The following is an 18482-nucleotide window of genomic DNA, read 5'->3' as shown; positions in this document are numbered from 1 at the left end:
TGTTACATTTTGCTTCTGGTATTGTTTAATTAGAGTTAGAATTATTTCAATGAAGTATTTCTTTAGCAATAATCCATGTTTCTTTTTGATTACCATGTAATGAGTTAAGTTTGGTGAATTGCTTTAGATGCTTCTTCATCTGATAAATTACCAGTTTTTCTATAACGACGCTCTAATTTACAACGTAGTAGCAACTTTTATGCATGTTCTTCCTTCAGCTCCTTATTTCTGTATGAGGTCAGAGTGCCAATCTAAGTTTGCTTTTGTGTTTAGTGTGTATATATATATGTACATTTTGTTTAATGTTTTTTTTCTATACTTGTATGGTTTAGACTGCCATTTTCTTATTTAAATATGGCATTAATAAGTCAAAGCAATTTCTTGTACAATTGGATGCACCTGTTCTGTATATTATGATTGAGGATTTTTATTGTGATACTTCCACCTAGAAGAAGATGATAGAAGATGGAGATGATAGAAGATGATAACTTAGAAGAAGAAGAATGATGAATGAAGAATGATAGAAGAATGAAGAATGATAGAAGAAGAAGATGATAGAAGATGATAACTTAGAAGAAGATGATTGTCATAAGTATTTTTCCTATCCTTACTTATCTTTACCCACAATTAAATTATGAATTTTATATTAGAGTTTTCCTTCTTTTAAGTTGGTTTCACTACAGCTTTAGAGTTTTTCCTTCTCTTAATGTGAAATAAGTATTATTGTTATAATATTATACAATGCAATATCTTATTTTAAATTATTATTTTATGTTAACTAAATATAAAAAGCAGCATTTTATTGTAAGTTATCATTATATGCTAATTTTAAAAAAATATTAGATTTTAAAGCATAAAAACATTTAAAAAAACTGTAAAAGCAAAACAATTTGATAAAATTTTTTTTTTTATTTCCAGATTTGTCCCTGAGTCTGTGGTTTGGCTTCATTCTAAGAAACGAAAAAATTCAGCAGAAAAAATTCTTTTTGATATAGCAAAATTTAATAAAAAAGCGGGTTTTGAAATTAAACTTTTAAGTTGTTCTATTGATCCAGATGAAGACAAGAAAACTTCATTAAAATATGTATTCACTCCATGGACTGTTTGTTTATCTACTACATTGCAGGTTCTTATTTGGTAAGAAATGCATATTTAAAGTTGTTTTACTTTCTAATCTTAATTCAAGTTTTTGTTTTATATCCTAGACATTCATGCCATATTTGGTTAGCACCTTAAATATTCTTGGCAGATTTAGTCCTTAAAGTGATTGTCCATAAATTGTCACCTGATAAGGGGGGGAGCGGGGGGTGATGATTTGTTACAAATAGAGGGTATCTGTTTTTGTGAGACAACAAATTTATTTATTTTTAGCTTTAAATCTAGAAAAACTTTCTTTTGATTAAAAGAGTGCCCAGGCAAACATAAACCCTACAATCCATAGCTACAGTGTTATTGATGAAAATATAATTAATTTTTTTATATATATATTATTGCAGATATATGGAGTTATTTACATTACAAATTACAAATTTCCAAATGCTTTTGGTGATTTACAACAATGTATATACAGTGTATAAACAATTAGGCATATCACTATTTCTTTGTTATCACTTTTAGTTATTTTCTCAACTTTTTTTTCTTATTTTATTTTACTTATCTTTAATATACATCATGTATTTTTGCCTAATATATATATATATATATATATATATATATATATATATATATATATATATATATATATATATATATATATATATATATACTTAACAAGGGGTCGAAATAGGTGCCTGATATCATGTCATTTTGTTAGATTGTGGCAACCAACCATCACTCATTTTGTTGAAAATTTGTACCTAGGTTGGTTTCCTTATTTAGGCAGGACCTAGGGCCAATATTTAGCACCTATAATGACCTCTTTACCTGATAGGTTACCTAAGGTTAGCCGTAATGTTTTTTTAGCAATGTTTTTGTTAACACGGTTAACAAATGTTTTCTTACTTTTAATTAGGGGTGTACTGGAATGGAAAATTCCAGCTAGAACCGGATTTGTCAAAAAAATTTGGCTGGAATTCCCGCCAAATTTTTTTTCAATTTTAAGTTAAAATAAAAGCCTGTCATGTGGCTGATATATGTTCGAAACTCATAATCAGAGGCAATTCTATAAATAAAATGAGGGGGCTGAATCCTTAAAAAGTTCTAATTCTTTTTAAAAAAAAGTTCTTCAAAACTAAAATTCACCCAACTGAAATGCTTAAAATACCCAACAAGCTGACTATATTGCTCAAAAATCTTTAAGTCTTATGCTATTGCAATCATCAGGTAAATTACAAATGAAGTTTTTTCATTAAAAATTTTTTATTTAAATGGAACTAGTTACATAAAACTATACAGAAAAAGCTATTGTTACTATCACGTGTATTTCAAAGAAACACCTGAATTAATTTAGTCTATCCTTAAAAGAGCCCCTGCATACAACAATACAACAAAAAAATGTTTACTTTGTTTATATGAAAAACTAATAACTTACTTTATAAAAATGCCAAAGAGCTACCAAATAAAAAGTAGAGTTGATTTCCAAATGTCACCACAAAAATAAATTTCTATTAAGCAACCACAAACCTGATGGTTAGATAACAATAGTTTTTTTCTATATAGTTTTACGTAGCTAGTTCCATTTGTATATAATTATTTTAATGAAAAATTATATTTGTATTTCACTTGATGATTGCAATAGGATAAAACTTAATTTTGTAAAAATCATGTAGTTTTATTTTATAAACATATATATATATATATATATATATATATATATATATATATATATATATATATATATATATATATATATATATATATATATATATATAACCTGTTTCATTAATCTGATTCTTGTCTAATTTTAATGACATGTTCTTTTATTATTTTGGTATTTTAAGTTTTTAACTGTATAATATTTATATTTAAAATTAATTCTTTGTTTTCTATTTTCAATTTAGGTTAAAATAGAAATATTTGCTGTAAAGGCATCCTATATTTTTGAAATACTTAAAATTTAAGTAACATTTATAAAAATGTCTTCATTCTCCTCATTTGTATGGAAATATTTTATACATATATAAATACATATGATGAAGCTAAACAAGAAGAACAGACAAGGGAAAAAAAAACACAAAAGCTGAAACACCACAAGAAACAAAATTAGAAGCAATAAAGTTACAGATGCAAACTAGCATAAATGATTTTGTTTATAAAAATGTTTGGAACATAAACGATTTGCGCACCTCCAAAGTTAATTAAAAAATAATAAATTTTATTGTGATGGACAATTAACCTTTTTCTGTAGTTGAAGATCAGTGGTTCATTGAAGTGGTTGCTCACTTGCAACCACAGTACCTCATTCTAATTAGAAAGTTTTTTAAGGAAACAATGCTACCATTATCATATGAAAAATGAAAAACTGTTGTACTTAATGACATTTCTGCAGCTAATTATATTTCATTTACAAAAGAAATTTGGACAAATACCCATAGTAATGATGCATTTATATTATTGACTGCGCATTGGATCACAGAAGATTTTATTAGAAAGGATTGTGTGCTACACTGTAAGTATTTTCCAGAGTCCCACAATTCAATAAATATTTCAAGTTTGTTTAATGCGATGCTAGTTGATTGGGAAATTTTGAAAAAAAAAATATGGTCCTTTATGACAGTGCTCACAACATCAACCCTTGGAGTTAGGATTGGCATTCGGCAATGCAGACCTAACTGCCGACCTTGTTTCTATGTTTTCTAGTTAGACCTTTGTATCAAATAATTTTTGCCAACCTGGTGCCAACCTCAAAAAGATTCCTAATTCCGAGGGTTGCAAGATGCTACTTGGAATTGTCTTGATGGAATCCCTAGGCTTTTCATGTTTTATTCATCAGCAGATGAATAAAACATAAGATGCCTAGGGATGATAATCTTATCAAAGATTCCCTTTTTTATCAGGTTGCAGTATATGACATGATGAAGAAATGCAGAAGCAACTGTACTCATTTTAACCATTCAAGTTTGGCGTGCACCAAATTAAAAAAATACAGAAAGAATTAGATTCCAAAATCTCAACACCTTTATTATTAATCCAAGATGTTCCAACAAGATGGAACAGTACATATTTAATGTTGGATTGAATTGAGACTCTCAAAAGATCTATACTATTTTACACAGCAGACCACCCTCATTTATTAAATTTAATGTTAAGTTCAAGTGAATTGGAGTTAGTTGAAAATGTATTGGGACTTTTACAACAATTTTTTATGATTACTGATACCGTTAGTAAATCAAAATCAATGTTGTCATCAGTAATTAGCTATATTCATGCATTATATAACTTTCTCAGAAGCCTTACAGATGATTCTATAGTCCAACCAATGAAGAAAATGCTAAGAGAGTCTATTGAAAAAAGATTCATAAGTAATGTTCCATTAAATGGTCACTTTAATGTACTAATGAGTAAGGTACATGTTTTTTCCCCAGCTGTTGATCCAAGGTATAAACTGTCATATTTCCCTGATGAGCAAAAACATTTGGCTAAAAGTTGGCTTTTCTCTGATATAAAGGATCAGTATTAAAATGGCAGAGTGATAATAAAGATTTCTATCCTAATATATGCTGTATAGCAAGAAAACTTTTATCTACCCCTGCTTCATCTGTGTATTCAGAGAGACTTTTCTCAGAGGCAGGTAACACTTTTGATAAAAAAAAAAGCCAGGTTGTTGCCCAAAACTGAGGAGCAGCTCTTATTTTTGCACCACAATATTCCGAAATTTCCAGAAATCCTTAAATAAGTGTTAATATAAAATAAAATTATGCTATGTTTGTTTAGAAACTTGTATTTTTTACTTAAGTTTATGTGCAGTTGTCTTGTAGGATGATGCTTATGTTGCCCTGTAGGACAATGATTTTTGATTTAGTTGACAATGTTTTTATTTTTAACTTTATTTATTTTTTAACGTGACCACATCTTAACAAAAAAAGTGGAAAAAGAAATTCCGGCATATCGGCCTTAATTATTGTAATTCTGGCTGGAACTGGAATGAACTAAAAATCACAAATTCTGGTCGGAATTCCTGTAAATCCCTACTTTTAATCATTTTAATAAAAAATTTCAATCTGAATAGCAGATTGCAAAAGCAAGACAATTTTTATGTTTTTATTTTTATAGACGTGAAGCATCTATAATAGGTGGTGAAGATTTTGTTTTTCAGCAAGATAATGCTAGCATTCATACAGCTAAGATAGTAAAGGAATATTTCAACAGCAGTAAAATTGAAACACTGAAGTAGCCAGCTAGATCTCCAGACCTGAACATTATTGAGAATGTTTGGGTACAGCTGTCACATATAGTTTTTAAAGTGGTAAATAATATAGTTCACTAGCTGACTTGAAACCATCCATTGCATCTGCATGGGATGCAATTGACATTTTGTACATAAAAAGTTGTATTATTCTTTACCTTCTAGAATGATTGAAGTGATTCAAAAAAATGGTAAAAGTACCCATTATTGATTGTTTAAAATTGAGATGTCTTTTTATATAAATGACAATTTATATGAATTTTTTCCAAAAGTTTCTTATGATTTACTAACTAAAAAAACAGTTTTTTTTAAATAAAATACGAGTAAGATTTAAAAAAAATTTTTTAAATGTTGTTTAGTTACGTAATCCTTTTGCTCTCATTTACTATAGCAGTTAGTTTTTAAATATAAATGTATAGTAGAGTTTTATAAATGTTTTTGGGGTGTCTTATTATTATGTCGCGCAGTGTAAAATTTAGATTCAATAACAGAATTGAAAAAAACGATAAAATATTGTGTTTATCTTAAAAAATTTTAAACATTCCTCAATGTTTAAATAAAAGTTGGTACACTTGACGTATGTTTGTCTGTTAATCTTGTACTAAACGTTTGTTGATTGGTCTTATCCTGGGTGATATCAAAAATTTTTTTTTTGAAACTAACAAGTATTTTTCATCCATTAAAAAAAAATCTGCTTGAGCAAAAAAATATTTGAAGACTAGAGCTCCTGTTGCTCTTTCAAAAGTTATGTAGTAAACTGAATCGATACTGCAGTGGCATCCAGAAAAATAAAGAAAAATAAAACCGTCAAATTCATTTTTGCAAAAAAAATTCAATTTCAAAAAAAGTAAACAAGAATTTAAAGAAAGAAAAAAATAAAAATGCATGAAGTATAAAAAGATAAAATATCAAAATTAAGCAAATAGATTAAGGAAGCAATAAAATAGATATAGGAAAAAAAGTTTATTGATTAAAAATAGTGATGTGCCAGGTACCCAGTTTGGACCCGGCCATTTTATTGCAGTACCTGGCATTGAGTATTTTGAAAGAAATTTTTAATAAACATTAACCTAAAGTGCTGTAACTATTCGTTTAAGTGGTACTTTAAGTTGTGTCAAAATATTATTAACATGATTGCTTTTAGTTTGAACTTCAACCAATAAACTTCTTGTTATAATTCTAAGAGTGTTATGGAATCAACAACCACAAAGCCCTATTTACTCAATATAGATGTGTCTCACTTGAAATATTTTTTAAAATATATTTTTAAAAAATAATCAGATTATATTGCACAAAAGAAACTGAAATAAAGAAATTGCAAATAAGAAACTAAAACTGAAAGAAATCAGATTGCAAAAAAGAAACTGATTTCTACAGATATTCGTTAGTTGGCATAGGATGTGATTTATTTAACATTGTTCTAAAATGGATAATATTTAAAGCATACGTGTTTCCATCATAAACAACAATCAAAATTCAGTCAAGGAATCCAAATATATCAAAAACACTTTTGATATATTTAAAGTGTTTTTAATTTGTCCTTTTACAAATGCAAAGGAGAGCAAATGTCCTGTATGAATCACATAAAAAATGACGGGAGAATTTACTATTTTCAAAAACTTAAGGTGTCAAAGTTAAAAAATGTAACTGCAATAAAATATGGAGCCAGAGGCGTGGTGGCCCCAGAGGCTAAGCGGGATTTCCGCATGGGCTTTTCACTTTTTCATCTAAGTATAGGCCTTTTGGCAAATTTTAATTGTTTCTACATTTTAAAGAAATCCCACAATCATTTAAAATATTAATTTTTATTAATCAAAATTAAATTAAATTAATCACTTGATTTAAAAAGTCAAATTAAATTTTATTAATCACTTGATTTAAAAAGTCTTCGAGTTTGAGCGCAATTATATTAGTATTTTGCATAATAATAATATTGCTCTGAAAACAAAGTAGATGTTTTGAGACTTATTTTGATATTTTTTTTATGAGAAAATAATGAACCCATAAACGGTTTTTAACGATCCTAATGTTGACAAAATAAATTTAAGAAAGTCCGCAGACCCAACAATAATAATAGCTATTATTATTATTGTTGGACTTAAATTAACTTAGTTTAACCCCAAAACATTTTTCTTAAATAAATTAAAACGCAATACACTTACTATATAGTAATTGTATTGCATTTTAATTTATTTAAGAAAAATGTTTTAGTGTTAAATTTTAAACTATGTTTTATATAAATAAGGATCGAACTCATGTTTTACATTTTTGTAACGTTTCGAAACAGATATAAACTTCTTTAATAATAAATAAAGTTTTTTTATTTTTATACAGTTTATATTATTGTATGTAAATAAAGAAATCAGTCCGTAATATCCTGTCCTCAGACAGATTAAAAATAGGATGATGAACTGCTAAATGAAACCACATAATAAAAACTTTTATGTTCAAACTATGTCAATAACAACACCATTTTAAGAGCGGCATTTTTACTGTTTATGCGAAAATGTTAAAAAAAGTTAAAACACCGAATTAAACAAAAGCATAAACTAAAATGAATTTTCTCATAAAATAAAAAGAATTTCTTATTTTTCAAGATTTTCAATATTTATTTTAGAAAAAAAATTATACATAATTTAAAAAAAATTTATATTATTGTACAATAAAATATATATCATTATATAGTAATAGAAAAATTAAAATCTTTGATTTTTAATTTTGTTTTAGGCTATGTTCTTCAAACAATAAAATACTAATCGTATTTGCTTGCGGTAAAGTTGTGTTTTAAGAAAATCAAAACAAAAACGTGGTCGCTGCATTGTGTTGTTTCCATTTTTATTTTGAAGTATTGCAAACAATAATATTAATTATATATATATATATATATATATATATATATATATATATATATATATATATATATATATACATATATATATAATTTTTCGTATGGGCCTTTACATCAAGCATATATGGTAAAATCCCGCATATATAGGCCTTTTAATAAAAATCCCGCTTTTTAGAGCCACCACGCCCCTGTATGGAGCAACGGTATAGTGATAAGGTAAGACCGTCTGGCCTTCAAATTATTCACATTGCAATCTGTCTATTTCAATAACCTCACAAATTTTTCTAATATATTTATTTGGGATGACTGAAAGTCATTCCAAATATTTATTTGGAGTTATTCCAAAACAACAGCTTTAGAAGGGCGGATTCAGCATTTTTTGGTGTTTAAGATTAACTTCCAGACATTTAGCAAACTTTAAGCACATATATGTTTATACTTATGTCAAATAAGAATGCTTTGCAAAAAATTGTGATGATTTCTTGAACCCCCTCAAGTTTAACCTCTTTTATATGGTCATAATTTTTGAACTCATTGCTCATAATTTTTGAAATTATACTATAAAACTTAAAATTTATCAATAAATATAAATTTTGTTAAGAATAATAAAAAATATATTTTAGTAATTTGTTTCTCTTATGTTTGGGGCAGGGGAGGCAAAAATTTTGTATTTTTTTTTGTTCCCAGGCTCTAAATATGCCATGGTTGTTAAAAAATATATGAAAATGAAATACTGGTAACTTAAGCCTCCAAGGGGCCAAGGAAAACAATTAGACTAAACAAATGTTTGACTTGAAAAAAATAAAATAAGTATTCTTGCTTTCAAAGGACTATAGAAAACAGTTCAAGATAAAAAAAAGCTTGAGTAAACTGGTGTTTCAGTTACCGAAATCAAATTGGGGTTTTTTTGAACCACCTTGATTTGAAACCTTCTCAAATTGAGGGGGGGGGGGGGTTAATAAATATATCAAAATAGACATAGAACTTAGTTTTTAAAGTTTAATTTGTGTCTAATATTATGATTATGTAGTTAATGTAATACTATATACAATATAATATAAAATGAAGATGAAAATAAGATGAGTTACTTTGAATTAAGTTTTTATTAATAATAAAATAACAAAATAACAAAATAATAAAAATATAATAATAAAATTTACATCTAAAAAACTATCATGATCAAATTATAAAAACGATAGTTTTATTTAAATGATAATTTTCATTTACTCAACTAGATTATTTATTTACTAGTTGAGAAGGAAACATTGTAATAGCAGAGCTAATCGAGGCGAGTTCCTTTTGTACCGAGGTACTACTCATATGCTAATTAGGCAGTAGTAACACTTTTCAATTTGTCTAATATCTTAAATATAGGATATCTTGACTTCATTATAAAAATAGTTTTATAATGTTAAATTGTGGTTATTAAATGTTGTTACACATTTATTATAATTTTCTAAATACACTAGTATGCCCATTATAATCTTTACCTATGTCCATTATAATCTTTAGGTTTAGCATTGGACTTGCATATAGTGGCATCACACTTTCATCAGAAAATCTTAGTGGAAATTTATACAGAGATTTCACTATAGTGAGTGGCATTGATATTCCTGCAGGTCTAATAGTGATATTTCTATCAAATAAGTAAGTGAATTTTATGATATTTTTTTTAGAAAATGAACTGGTTTTAGTTTTTACAGTTGTTTATCCTAATAGTAAAACAAGGCCATATAAATAAAATTTTTCAAAATGATTAACATTTTTTTAAGCAATCTTCAAAAATAACTTTTTAAAATTGTACTTTTAGACTTGATAAATTAATTGCATTTTGAATATTATATGATCCATTTCCTGACTATCCTGAAAGTTAAGCGTATTGTTTTGAATTTAGATTAGGTTGTAGGCGCACAACATTGTTGGCAAATGTGTTTGGGGGACTTACCATTATGGTTTTAGCATTTGTTCCTGAAATCAAAAGTAAGTAATTAGACTGAATATTCTATAAATTACATGTTACTAGTTATTTGCAAATTCATTTAAGTTTAAATAAACACAATAAAATAAATAGTAAACAGACGTCTGTATACTATTGCTAGAAACCATTGTAAAAAGGTTTTGTCAACACGAAAGCCAAAAATCTGGTATTTCATCTCAAAAACTAGGCTCCAGAGACTTCTGGAGAATCTTCAACAGTGTCTATAATAAGGGGAAATCTGTTGTTCCTCCTCTTTTGCATGGTTCAGATTTTGTTACCTCACTTAAAGGCAAAGCTGAATTGTTTGTTAAGAGCTTTTCATCAATCTCATCTCTTGATTCCACTAATCACATACTACCTGATATTTTTTTTTTTTTTAATTCACCTCTTCAAGGCCAAGAATGCCACTACAGATGAGGAGGCTACTTATTTGTGGTTATAACCCTCTCTCAACTCTATAACTCAAAAATACAAACCTTGACAAATAAGGCTGCTGCGCAGAGAAACGAGTTGAGTGCGGTACTACCAGGGACATGGTGGGGATCAAACTCAGAACCTCATGCTTATGAAGAGAGCACTCTACCACTACACCACTATCGCACCTCTACACCACTACCACTATAGCCGACAAATAGGTTGATCCGTTGCTTGAGATTTGTATCATTCCAGCTTCTGTATCTAAAGTGATTTCCTGCTTGGATTCTTCTACAGCTTGTGCCCGTACAACATACCTGTTATAGTCTTGCTGAAGTGTTCTCTGGAGCTGTTGTCTACTTTCAAAACTATTTAACAAGTGCTTATCAAAGTCTTGTTTTCCAGCCTGTTGCAGCCTGAAAGCAGAATCTGTTATTCCTATTTTCAAAAGTCAAGTTTCAAGTCTTTAATTAACAAACACTTAATCTCAAATCTAATAACTTACTTTCTGATCATCAATATCTTCTTGTTCTACTGCTGATTTATTAACGGTAATAACTGATAGGTTAGAACTGATTTTTGATAAAGTTTGGCATGCTGGTCTTCTCCATAAGCGCTCTTCTTAGGGTGTATCAAGTAACATCTTTAAGACTATTGAATCCTTCCTTACCAATTGTAGTATAAAAGTTGTCTTTGATTTACTTCTGATTTCTCTTGGAAATCATATATCAAATCCATTGCAAAATTAGCATATGCTATGGTTGCGTCTCTATATCATGCTGGCCACTTTCTTACTCTGGATTATATTCTTTATCTGTATAAGTCTCAAATCTGTCCTTGTATGGAATACTGTTTTCATATCTGGAGTGGATATGCTATGGTTGCATCTCTATATCATGCTGGCCATTTTCTTACTCTGGATTATATTCTTTATCTGTATAAATCTCAAATCTTTCCTTGTATGGAATATCTGGAGTGGATCTTCGAATGATGCTCTTTCTCTTTTGTACAAGGTACAATAATGCATAGTAAACATAGTTCAACTTGCTCTTGCAGTCAAACTTTAATGATTTTCATGTTGTCCTAATGTTGCTTCTCTTCCTCGTTTTTTTTAATATTTTAATGGGCACTGTTCTAAAAAACTAGCCTCTCTTGTGCCATCTACTAAAATTCATTTTCGTGCTACTCGTAATCTAATAAAGTTTCATCCTTTCACTGTGACTGCTCAGAAGTGGTCCAAAAATTCTTATTTGTCTAGTTTTTTTCCTCAAACATCAGTTTTTGGGAATTCGCTCCCTTCATCTTGTCTTTCTAATTCATATAATTTACAACCTTTAAGTTGTCTGTTATATGTTATCATGCTTTATAAACTTTATCTTTTCTCTTCCAGTAACTTCCAACTCTAGTTGTGGTTGCTCTCAACCTTGTTGGAATTGACGATAAAAAAATGTAACAAGCATTTATTAAATATGTTTTGAAATATAAATATATATATATATATATATATATATATATATATATATATATATATATATATATATATATATATATATATATATATATATATATATATTAGTGATGTACCAATTGCATATTTGTGGCCGATGCCGATAGATAGGAAAAGGCTGAAAATTTCGATGCTGATACTGATGGATGAACTAATTATTAAAATTTTTGAAAATGTAAAACCATAGAATTTTAAATTGTGTAAACTTTTTCATGGATTCAGAACTGGTAAACTAATATATGGACCCAAATCACAGCCAACCACTTATTTTAAAAGATATTAGAAAAGCTCAGTTAAAATAGTATAAATTTTTTAGTTTTTTTAACTGTGAAAAGAAAATTTTCAAAAATAAATACAATTTTAAAAGAACTCTTTTTATTTCAATTTTAAAAGAAAATGGTATTAAGATAAGCAGTTTACTTTTGAATTTTAATGTCTTTATAAAAAGTTTTTAAATTTTTACATTTATTGTTATATATTATTATATGTATATATTTTATATTTATAAATTTAATTTTATTCTCATAAAAAGCAGTTCACTTTTTAATTTTTAACTCTCTATAAAAAGCAAATAAAAAAAGTACTTGAATAGATAACAATGCTTAAATAGGTTACTTTTAAGTATAACAGAACAATGTCAAATAAAATTATTCTAAAATCAACATTATGATAATAAAAGTATAAGTACATTCAGCTGTTAAATTAGAGCTTAGAAACATCATCTTAAGAATAAACTAATTTACCTGAATTTAACAATTTTTCTAAAATCAGTATGCACTCTAAGTTATCAAAACTGAAAAAAATTCTGCGTAATGCACAAAGTTTAGTTTATTTATTATTTAATTATTATCATAATGCAGGATAAAAATATTGAAATTTCATCGATCGGAAAATCAGTAAAAACAAATTAGTAAAAACAGGAAGATGCCGATACTGATTCCAGTTGTGCAAAAAGTGTCCAATTAAGCTGATGCCGATTAATCAATACATCACTAATATATATATGCATACACATTACTGTCCCAAAAGTAACTTTTAAAAAAATTAAAAAGTACATACATTGACTGACAAATAAGTAAAACATGTAGGAGTGCTACTGCATCGACTGATGCTTCGGGTTGGGGCTGGGTTAAGGTTAGGATTAGGTTCCATTATAGTTTTATTTCTATAAATAATCTTTTTTGTAAACAAACCAAAACCCTCTATCTATTCCGCTCTATTAATCCTTAAATAAATTAGTTGATAAAACAAAAATCTAATACAAATTTAAGAAAGCAAATAAATAAGTTGCGTTTTTGTGATTTTATAAAAAATGATAAAATTTAATTTATTTAAAAGATGATAAAATTTAATTAGGTTTTTACATAAAGTTTACTTGATTTTGTTATCTTTAAACACAAATTTTTAAATAGCCGTTTTTTACCACAAATGTAAAGTTAAGTCTTTACTATAGGGTGTATATATATATATATATATATACATATGTATATATATATATATATATATATATATATATATATATATATATATATATATATATATATATATATATCACACCATAGCGGAAATAATTTGTTTGAAAAAAAATGTCTAAAAACTAGGGCCCCAAGGTCCAAATACTTGAATAGAATGGAGGATGGAAGGACTATTTTCTTTAAAAAAAACTTTACTATTATGAACACGACTAAAATTCATGTGTAAAATTGTTATTTAGTAATTTAGGTTTATTTAACGTAATTAAAGTATTTTTTAAAATATTTGTAAGTAACGTATTAATATTTACCTTTTAATTGGGGTCCAAAGGTCAAAATACTTGAATGAAAGGGAGCAACAGGGGGCACAATAAATATTTTTAAAGAACTCAGCCATTATGAGCGTGATTAAAATTTATGTGTAAAATTGTTATTTAGTAAGAAAATATTTAAACATTGAAAAGTTATGACCTTGAAAAGTTGATATCCCCCCAAATAGAGTTTATTCTAAACTTTACTTGGTTGCCATTTTCAAACAACAAGAAATTTTCTTTATACAAATTAATTTTTTCTAGTTTTGATCTAGTTTAAAAAACTTGAAAAAAAAACTATTTTTTCTTTTCCTTTCACATATGGGACAGTGGGACCCGAATTTTCTCGTTAATATTGTTGCCAGACCCCGATGATCATAATTTTTTAATTAAACATTCTTATTTGACACCAGTATTATTATTAAAAAATTTAAAGTTTGTAGTATTTCTGGAAGTTACCTATCTTGAACACCAAAAATTAATGACCTGTCCGTTTAACCCCTTTTTTTGTTTAAAAGACATCGACAGAATATTTTCAAAATTTAGATTATTATAGTAGGATTTTTGTGGTTTCGAAAATGTCAAACTTTCTGGTTAACATTTTTTTCAAATAAATTATTTTCGCTACGGTGTGATATACATACATACAACCCTCGGAATTAGGAAAAATGTGGCAATAATTTGCCCACCTCAGTTTTTTAGAGGTGGGTATCAGGTCCGCAAAAAAAATTTGATGCCAAGGTCTTACCATAAAACATAGAAACAAGGTCGGCAATTTTTTGCTGACCTCAAACACTTTCAGGTTGGTAGTTAGGTTGGCATTGCCCAATGCCGACCCTAATGCCAGGGGCTATATATATGCATATATATGTATATATATATATATATATATATATATATATATATATATATATGTATATATATATATATATTTGTATATATATATAAATGTAAATATATATAGAGAGATTTTTTAATGCCTTTCAATGTTTCATCAGTAGTGCTAGTTTAAGTATTATTATGGAAAAAAAATTTTTCTTTGTGTTACAAAAATATAATTTTTAATCAATTAAGGTATTGTTGCTATTAGTTATCATTGTCTAATGTTTTTTAAAACAGTGTTAGTTAAAAGAATCATGCTTTTGTTTATGCAAATGACTTTCATTTATTATTAAAATGTTTATTGTGTAATATTCAATCAGAATATATTGGAAAAACAAATAGTTTGAGAAATCGCACAAATAGTCATATTTCAAGTTGCAGCATTACTGATGAAACATTGAAAGGCCTCTAGGGGCTTCAGTACATACAATTAATATCTTATAGTCTGCTGCCGCAGGCTTCAAGATATTTAAAGGGAGTGACAAATACAGGAAGGAGTGTCACTACATTGACTGAGAGTTTAGAATGGGGCAGCAATCTTTTATTTCATTATTCTTTGTTTTTAAAAAATTCTTTGTTTTGTTTTTCTTTTTCTGAAAATGCTGTATGCTATAAAAGTAGGAAAAACTATTAACAGTTTGTTATCTATATACACTATAGTAGATATATGATAATCTTAAATTTTCGAATGTGCTTACTAGCAAATTTGAAAATTGTGAATGTTGAGAATAAAATTAAAAATAGTAATGGAGCTTTTTTTTTTTTTTTGCAATATTAGACCATTCAGATGTAGCTGTCTATGAATTTGTATAGATGGCCCAATCGTTAACTGGTTACTTCTTGATCTTAATAAAAAGTATCATAAGCTACAAGAGCTACTTACTTTTTAAAATTTAGAGTTGCAACCTTCATGTAATCCATGGTGCTTTTAATCAGTGAGATTGTTGTACCTTGTACAATTTTCCCTTGGTTTTCCTGTCAGAAGAACTGATTATGTAGCTGTCACTGAATGTAAAAAGTTTTCCCAAGCAATTCTCTTGTGTTTGGCGGTTCATTTTAAAGTTTTAATGCTAAGTTTTTGAGTATGAATGATAGATATATCAGCAAAAAATAAGCAAAATTTCATTTAAAAAATCAAGGAAAATCAGGGAATTTTGTTCTAGAATTGTAGTGGCAACCCTGACGTAAGAAGTTTTCTAATTAGTAAGCTATCTGTAAAATCTAATTTTTGTATTGTTTACAAAGGAGCATGCAGTCATCTAAGGTTGCTAAAAAGCATTTACAAATATCTAAATATCTATGTGTTGTTACGCATTTATAAGATGGTGATACTTCCACTATTAACCTGGATTGATCATTTTAGCATACATGTTAACTCTAAAATGGCCAAGTTCTTTGTTCGGAAGTTCTAAGACTTATACTAAGTCTAATTAGCTGCCATAATACAAAGGCCAAATTGCTTATATTTCCGAAAGTAAGGAGTTCTATCTTTGTATTACTGTAAATGGTTTTATTTTGGTGAAGGTAAACTTTACTACACCCTTCTTATGAGCTCCAAGCTGAAGTTCACTACAATAAGTTTTGATCGCAAATTATGTGTTTTTAATTTTAAACTTTTTAGTCTTTAATTTTGCAAGTTGTTTTATTCAAATGACAAAAGTTGTTGGGATCTCTCAAAATGGGATTTTTAGGAATTATGGGAAATAGGAAACCCAACTGCTAGAATGCCTCTCAATTTTACATAATTTTTAAATGAAATTTTGCAGTTCATGTTTTAACAACAAACTTAATTTCAGAACAATTACGAATGAATGATCTCAAAGTGTTATTATTAATGCTTTAATAAATTTTCTAGATCTTTCACTTCTTCGGATTTTCTTGGGAGTTATGGGAAAGTTTTTAGTTTCTATATCCAGTATTGTTGTATATGCTTGGTCATCTGAAATTTATCCAACAGCGATTAGGTAAATTTGAATTTTTTTTTCAGATTGTTTTTATAAAAAGATTATCCAGTTTGTTTATCTATTTTTTGTTGATGACAGATGATTAGATTTTATTTTTAACACAGATCACAAGGTATTGGTGTTTGTTCTGCATCATATGTTGTAGGTTCTGCATCAGCTCCATGGATAGGTCAATTTTTGGGCTACATCAATCATATCCTGCCATACTTTATTATAGGTGCTTCATTATTATTATCAGGTGTTTTTTGCTATTTTCTACCTGAAGGTAACAGAAAATCAATAGTTCAGCCATTGAAAAATGACGACTTGATATTATGTAAGTTTTATTTTGTGAATTAAAATTGTGTTATGGTTAGATAAATATCCTAATTGTTCTAGCAATTTAGTTGTGTGGATTTTTTGATTTGATTTTTTTTTTTTTTTTGTTATTATGGATTGGTTGTTTGATTGATTTTAATAACTGTGGTTGTTTGATTGATTTTATTAATTTTACTATATTGTACAAGGTAAAGTAAAAATAAAGATCTTAGTTTAACATTTTAAAAACAATACATTTATGAAGTCAAAAACAAATACTACGCTGCTTTTTACTTGAAATAAATAGCACACTTTATCTTGTACAATCCGAACATCAAAAAAATCCGCAAAATAAAAATCCGCTAGCAGTTCGTAAAGATTTTTCGGATTAATAATCCGAACAGCAAAGAGAATCCGAAAAAAAAAATTCGCTATTAGTTCGTAAATTATTTTTCGGATTATGGTTTGTAAAATATTTAACGATCGGACTGACTTTTTGCGGACTTTACGAACCGAATTGGCGGTGCCTAATTAAAATTAATCAAACAAATTGATTTTAATAAATTATTAAATTTAAAAAAAATCATATCAATCATACAAATATATAAATTATATAATCAAAATAATACAATCAAACCCAATCAAGAAGTATATATACTTTTTCTTTTTTTTTTTTAAATCTTTTTTTTTTTAATTTTGATTTTAAACTTGTTTTCTAATAACAGTTTTATAAACATAATTTTCCACCGTTAAAAAAAAATAGTTATTTAATAATCTTAAATTAATTTTTGTATATTTATGTTAATAAATCAACTTGATTTTATAAAGTTTTAAAACGGTGTACAGTGGGCCAGTTAATATGGTGGACAAAATGGTTTTTCTTATTAAACCCACTTAAATTCAGTTCATTTTAAGATTCATGCATACTTTTTATTAAACTTACTTCCCAAAGACTTAAAAAAGTGGACGCTTAAGTTGAGGAGGCTAATCGTTTTTATATATTTTTATAAAACTGTTACAAACCTTTTTCAACCCTAAACTCTGAAACATAAACTTTGTTGCAGAGCTTTATATTCTTTATATTCTTTTGGTATTTTAAAGATTCTCTAAAAATTAAATCTTTAAGTTGGAAAAAAATTTTCTTTCTGATTAATAATTTAGTTTTCAAAGAAATTGTTATTACTATTCAGAAATTGAAATAACTCACTAACTTCTCTTAGCGCCATTTTAGCGTGAGAGAAGTTTTAGTGCTTATTGTGCGAGAAAATATGACATAATGTGAAATTAAGTTTTATTTTGATAAAGTTAACGATCTTTTGATTTTTAGGACTCACATGGAACCACTCAAATCGAAACAATTTTTAGTGACTTTTATTGACAGACATTTTCAAACTGTTATTTGTAATATAATAGCATTTTATTTTTTGTAAAAAAGTAAATATATTTTGTTGAAAACTTATAATAA

The 18482-nt window shown here is 27.3% G+C and overlaps 1 protein-coding gene across 4 annotated transcripts in view; it reads left to right on the top strand.

Annotated features, from left to right (window-relative positions):
• LOC136092454 (solute carrier family 22 member 15-like) overlaps positions 1-18482 on the top strand; it is a 66849-nt gene extending 48367 nt beyond the window's left edge. For all 4 annotated transcript variants that reach the window (XM_065820709.1, XM_065820712.1, XM_065820710.1 and 1 more), the window contains 6 exons: positions 919-1137; positions 9705-9839; positions 10087-10172; positions 16612-16720; positions 16825-17036; positions 18345-18482. In XM_065820709.1, coding sequence (XP_065676781.1) covers positions 919-1137; positions 9705-9839; positions 10087-10172; positions 16612-16720; positions 16825-17036; positions 18345-18346 — 763 coding nt within the window. In that variant the 3' untranslated portion in view covers positions 18347-18482. The remainder of the gene's footprint in view (positions 1-918; positions 1138-9704; positions 9840-10086; positions 10173-16611; positions 16721-16824; positions 17037-18344) is intronic.

Source organism: Hydra vulgaris, chromosome 15, assembly GCF_038396675.1.
Source record: "Hydra vulgaris chromosome 15, alternate assembly HydraT2T_AEP".
NCBI lineage: Eukaryota > Metazoa > Cnidaria > Hydrozoa > Anthoathecata > Hydridae > Hydra > Hydra vulgaris.
Note: the sequence above shows the minus strand (reverse complement) of the source record. Positions and strands in the feature narration are given on the sequence as shown.